This window comes from Populus nigra, chromosome 7, assembly GCF_951802175.1.
Source record: "Populus nigra chromosome 7, ddPopNigr1.1, whole genome shotgun sequence".
In the NCBI taxonomy this organism is placed as follows: domain Eukaryota; kingdom Viridiplantae; phylum Streptophyta; class Magnoliopsida; order Malpighiales; family Salicaceae; genus Populus; species Populus nigra.
In genome coordinates this window covers 1,169,827-1,175,625 of record NC_084858.1, presented here as the reverse complement: position 1 = coordinate 1,175,625, position 5,799 = coordinate 1,169,827, and the positions used below count along the sequence as shown (strand labels likewise).

At 33.0% G+C, this 5,799-nt stretch overlaps 1 protein-coding gene across 1 annotated transcript; it reads left to right on the top strand.

Annotated features, from left to right (window-relative positions):
- The first annotated feature begins 2,015 nt into the window (after positions 1–2,015).
- On the top strand, positions 2,016–5,415 carry LOC133699437 (uncharacterized protein At5g49945). Its single transcript, XM_062122675.1, has 3 exons — positions 2,016–3,083; positions 4,634–4,837; positions 4,926–5,415. The coding sequence occupies exons 1-3, from the start codon at positions 2,103–2,105 to the stop codon at positions 5,154–5,156; spliced, it is 1,416 nt and encodes a 471-aa protein (XP_061978659.1). The 5' UTR covers positions 2,016–2,102; the 3' UTR covers positions 5,157–5,415.
- The last annotated feature ends 384 nt before the right edge of the window (positions 5,416–5,799 follow it).

Sequence of the window (5,799 nt, the reverse complement as noted above, 5' to 3'; positions counted from 1 at the left end):
ACATGTTCTAGTAAAGCTTATTGATGAGAACCTGCAAATTAATATACCCAAGTTTCAATTATAAAAAGATGGGAGTATAAAATCATTCTTAAAACCCTAAATAATAGCTTTACAATTTTTTATTTTAAAGGGAAATATAGCGTTAGCATTGTGCTTTGAAGAGTGAAATAATAATAATAAAAAAAACCTAGACCAAGTTAAGTCTTGTTTTGCTTTTAAAAGTATATTTTTAGCTACAACAAAATTAAACCTAGGTTAGTTTTTCTAATTCATAAACGGTGAAACCGCGGAAATAAGTTCAATTAAAAATTTTAATTCTCAACCAATTTAATATCGAAATATGAAATTAAAAAAAAATCTTAAATACAAAAACTTACCAGAATAAAATATGCCTCTTCAATTAAGAGGGTGTTTGAAAACGTGCAAGTGGTTGTTTTTAAAAATATTTTTTATTTAGAAATGCATTAAAATATTTTTTTTTTACTTTTAATGTTTTTTTACATCTAGACAATAAAAAAACACATATAAACTAATAATTTCAAGCGAAACAAAATTTAATTTTTTGGGAAACGTGATTTTAGTCTTGTTCCCAAACACAACCTAAATGGTAGGTCAAGTGGTTAACATATCTTTCGTCTTCCTTTTAACGTCCATCATCGTGTTAAAAATATTTTTAAACATGTTTTTTTTTAATATGCATGACATCCATATTATGGTGTGGAAGACTAGTCTTCCAATAAAAAAGTTCCTAAAAAATACTTTGCTTAACATAGTTATGAGTCACATCAAAATCAAGAAACTTTTGCTTACTAGATTGAAAACCAAACACAATATCATCATACTACGAGATCACATCATACAATTTTTCATTTGACAGTACCGATGGTGTAACATTCATTTCAGCTCTACCTACAAATAAGTCTTTTATGTACTTATGATCGGTTGACAAGAATTTCCGATGTCAATAAAAAATGATTTTTTACCACTATTTGTTAAAGTGAAGGCTTTGCTGTTTTTCATACAGTATAGAAATGTTAATTTTTTATATGTATTCCAACTAGAAACCATCATGTATGTAGGAAAATTATTAATAGTTTATATCAAAGTTGTTTTCATTTAAAAAATTTATTTTCTCGAGACATATACGTTAAAGTCTTAAAAAATCACAACTACTTCACTCATCAACAATTAAAAACAAATTGAGTTTTATCTCTTTTTTTACTAACCAAACTAAAGTTCTAGAAAATTCTCAATGGATAGAGAATTGTTGAATGACTATGTGACTATACTCTATTTTTTTTTTTAAATCCTAAGCTATAAAAAAATTAAAAAGTTATAAAAAAAAATCTAAAACTAAATGTTCATATATAATATTTCTTTATCTATTAATTTGCCGGTTTTTCAAATCTATATTAAGCTTGCAAAACATTTTTTAAAGGTTTTGTAATTTTCTTATTTTTTTTTAATATTTTCTAAATGAAAAGGTATAATTCTTTTATATACAAGCACTTTTTTTTAGCAATGTAAAGGACCAAGTTTATATATATATATATATATATATATATATATATATATAGTTTAATAAATTTAATTTTTATTATAAATCTAATATAAAGATTTTTTAAGTTAACAATATGATTTTTCCTTGATGATTTTTAATATAAATAAGATAAAATAAATATTTTATAATCAGATTATCATGAATAAAAAATATATGAAATAACCATTACAAATTAAGATTTTGATTTTTTATGAAGAATAATTTTAATCTTAATGTGTTTTTTTTTTCTTTTTTATAGAAAAATTCATCCTCTTTCAATAAATGAACATGTTTTTCAATTTTTCACTGAAAAGAAAAGAAAAAGAAAATAAACTGAAAAAGAAAAAATAAAATGGTTTTCTAGTAATGAACAACCTTAGGGCTTCAATTGAGATAAGAATTTCTTTGGTGACTAAAACAGAACTATTTGTATAATTGGGTGACTTACCAAATTTTGATCTAAATTTATTCCCAGTCTCCCCACCAGCAATGACAGTGTCCTCACGCCCGTCTCCACCTCTCACCTCTCTCTAAAATTGAAAAACCCGAATAACCCATCACCATGACCCGACCCGTTTCCCTTCTCTACTTCCTCCCTCTCTTACTTCTCCTCCTCCTCTCTCTCTGCTATCATGTCCTCGCCGATTCCCACTTCGAAGGATTCGAAGCTGAAGAAGAAGACGACGTCGTCGAGGAAACAATAGATCCCAACGCTTTCAAACTACCCGATCTCCCTTTAACTCTGTCCGAGTCACCGCCCATATCAACTCCAACTCCGGATCCTAAAGAACCGGATCCGAAACCCTCCAAACCCTCTCCCCCACCTTCAACGACCAACTTCGAGTTCTGGGACGAAGACGAATTCGAAGGACTCCCTTCTCATCAACCCCACATCGAATCCGTGGTAATTACCGAGTCTGCCACTCCAGATGCCACCGTCCAAACGCCGGATCCAAAACCCACCACCGTTTCGAAAAAGAAGCAGTCCTTCTTGGTGGAGATTGTGTGTGTGAGTTTCTTGATTATGTTTGTGATAAATTACTTCACTGGTAAAAGAGAGAATGAGAACTTGGCGTTATCTTGGGCGTCGAAATTTGCGACGAAAGATTCGATTTTTGAGAAGAATTTTAGTCTTTTAGGTGTGGGAGAAGGGGATGATTCCCCTTTATTGTTGAAAGAAGGGCAGAATGTGTTTAAATTCTATGCGAGTGGACGGAGGTATTGTCAAGGGTTGTTGGCGACAATGGAGTTGAAGAGTAGGCATGATTTGTTGTCCAGGATATATAATATGGTGATCCCATGTAAGGATGAGATTAGTATTGAGGTTTATATGAATGATGATGCGATGGATCATGTGGTTTTTGCGTTGGCGAGGAAGAAGATGGCGAAAGCAATGCAGAAGGAATTGAGGGATTTGCAGAGGTTTGCTGGGAGTGTTGTGCAGCCGCCTAATGGGAGGAAATGGGTGGCTGAGGAGTTGGCTGTTGTTTCTGAGTCTAAGGAAGTTGCTGGGGATTTGATCACTGAGGCCGTGCTTGAGCAGGTTGGATTGTGTGTGATTTTTTGTTTTTGTTGGTTTGATATGATATTTGAGCATTGTGGTAGCGAACTAATTACTTTCATTGTTTTTTTTTATTACTACTATTATTAATATTGTGAATGTGTTTATTGATGTTGTTGATGTGAGTTTTAGTTTTTGATAAAAGAACACTATGGCTTGTGTTTTGAAAGTTTGTATGTTTAAGCTGTGAATGATCAGGTTAGAAACAGGGAGTTTGGTTGTCTTGAAAGAATTAGCTTGATTCAGTTTTGGGTATGAGGTTCTAGTTGCAGAGGCTATTTTTCATTGACTGCATTATTTTGTAATTGTTTCCTTAAAGAGGAAGACCAAAGTGCTGTTTTTTAGGTTTTCTTTTTCTCGTTGCCTTTTAACGATTCTATGCTATTGGGTAACATAACCTTCATAAATTTTAGGTAGTGTTTGTAGTTGTTTTTTAAAGTGTTTTTCTTTTGAAAATACATTAAAATATTTTTTTAATTATTTAAATTTTAATTTTGACATCAGCACATCAAAATGATAAAAAAAAAAATACTAAAAGAATTAATTTGAAGCAAAAAAAAATGAGAAGCATGGCTGGGTTGCCCAAACAAACATTGTCTTAGTGATGTCATTAGCATAATTAGAATACAAATGCACTGAGAACTATTCTTTTCTGAAACTTGGTTTGGTGCTTGCTATGAGAGCTTGAACCTTAGTTGAGTGCCTGGAGTTACAACTCCAAACCACATGGCCAAGGAGCATTGGCTTCTACAAACTAAGATGCAATAGGAATACCAGCTGATGACATTATCTATTATGCTACACCCATGTCAGTGACCAAAACTGCTATTTTAAATCATGGCCTTCAGGTGCCTGTTTGGTTGCATTTTCCTCATGAGGAAACAGTGGCAATTCGTACCTTTTCAATTTTTCACATGTTTCCAAATAAAAATACATTAATTTCCCTCATAATTTTTCTTGTTCTTGTCCATGGAAAAAATTGCTCCTTACAAAATATGTCCAGCTTCAACACGTGGTCCCACTAGGGTGTGTGGTGGAATTAGGGATTTTTATTACATGTTTGGGGAAGGACCGAGGAGATTATCTTTGTATTCTAATACAGCGAAGTCTTTCTTTCCCCCCCTAATAATAGCAATGAGATTAGATTGATATGGATGGGTGTAGTTGTGATTTAATTTAGACACTTCTAGGAGCATTAAAATGATTATTCTTAGAACATACTCTCAAATCTTTCTTATGATAGTTGTGTAACCTTATCCTTTTCCCCATTTTTAAGTTATATTGCTGGACTTGGATTGGTGTGGACACGCACACACAGGGAGTAAAAATGATTGCATGTATTGTTAGAGTTATTTCCCCAGTTTATAGAATATACCATGCGCATTTCATTAATCTGTTTCTTGGAATGTTTGTATTGTGTCTGATTTCCTTATATGTGAAATTTGTCCTTGAATGTCTGACCTTAATTAAATTATTAGTGTGATGTTTGGTTATGTTCATTAAATTATTTCCTTGCTATTTAAAACGTGCAGGTTTTTGGTGAGAAATCATTTGAGAAACATGGCAAGGGCTTCATCTCAATGCATGTCTCTGATCAACTCCCTGGCACACAGAAGAAGATGCTATTGTTCAAATTTGCTCTTCCTGATGCCAAAAACATGGCTGACATGACCCGGCTGGTGGCTTTGGTACCCTATTACATTGATCTAGTTGGGCGCTACAAGCTGAGTTCACAGGTGAGTTGGATTTTGATTGTCTTCTATAATCTAATTTAACTTTCTATAAATTTAGATAGTCGTAAAACTGTGCTCTGCTGTACTGCAGGCTCGTTCTAAAACAGAGGCGGCCAGAGCGAAAGCTGCCCAAGAGGCATACAAAGAACTTCAAGGTGCAAGACAAGAAGCTTTACAGAAAAAGAAGGCAGAGAGGAAAAAGATGTTAGAGGAGGCCGAAGCAAAGCTCAGTGCAGAGGCAATTCGCAAGAAAGAAGAAAAGGAGCGTGCTCGTCAGATGAAGAAGGCAATGCCAAAAGTAAAGATGACCCGTGGTCACTAGCTCTCATATTTCCATCAGTGAGCAAAACCTCTTATTAATTCTTCCCAGTCTTGCGATAATTTTAGTTGTGTTTCCATGCCTTCCATAGGTTTTTGGACTTTGTGCTCTCACGCAGTGTACTTTAGTTGTTCCAGTTATATTTTAGCTAGTAGTCTACAACACTACCCATCTTTAAGGGTTTTGGATGTACCGAAATGCAACATTTTGGAAACATGAAATTTTTTTCTTCGATCACAGTAACCAAAACTTTATAGTGCAAGAGTTTTTCACTATAATAATAGATATAATTTACTGCAGATTCCCATTATAAAATTATCTATTCATCCTTTAATGGAAAAAAAAAAAGAAACCTTGAAAGTAGGGGTGTTTTGGTTTTTCTCACGGTTGAAGATTGGATGTTTATGTTTTTTATATTTTTTTTGCACAATAAAAATATTTTTTTATACTTCGACTGAACAAAATTTGAGGGTGTTTGGTATTGATGTTGAATTTGTTTTTGTTAATATTTGAATTTTGTTTTGAAAAGGCTGAATCCATGTTTTGAATTTAGAGTGAGGATGGGTAGCTTAAAGCTTGAATCCATGTTTTGAGAAGGCTGAAAATATGGTGATAGAAGATTAATTTGTTGCTGAAAATGTGAAAA

What these genes read in the sequence shown, in the direction of transcription:
- LOC133699437 (XM_062122675.1), top strand. Translation starts at nt 2,103, where the DNA reads ATGACCCGACCCGTTTCCCTTCTCTACTTCCTCCCTCTCTTACTTCTC. An exon ending in CTGAGGCCGTGCTTGAGCAG is followed by an intron (nt 3,084 to 4,633) that starts GTTGGATTGTGT and finishes TAAAACGTGCAG; the next exon opens with GTTTTTGGTGAGAAATCATT. An exon ending in GCTACAAGCTGAGTTCACAG is followed by an intron (nt 4,838 to 4,925) that starts GTGAGTTGGATT and finishes GCTGTACTGCAG; the next exon opens with GCTCGTTCTAAAACAGAGGC.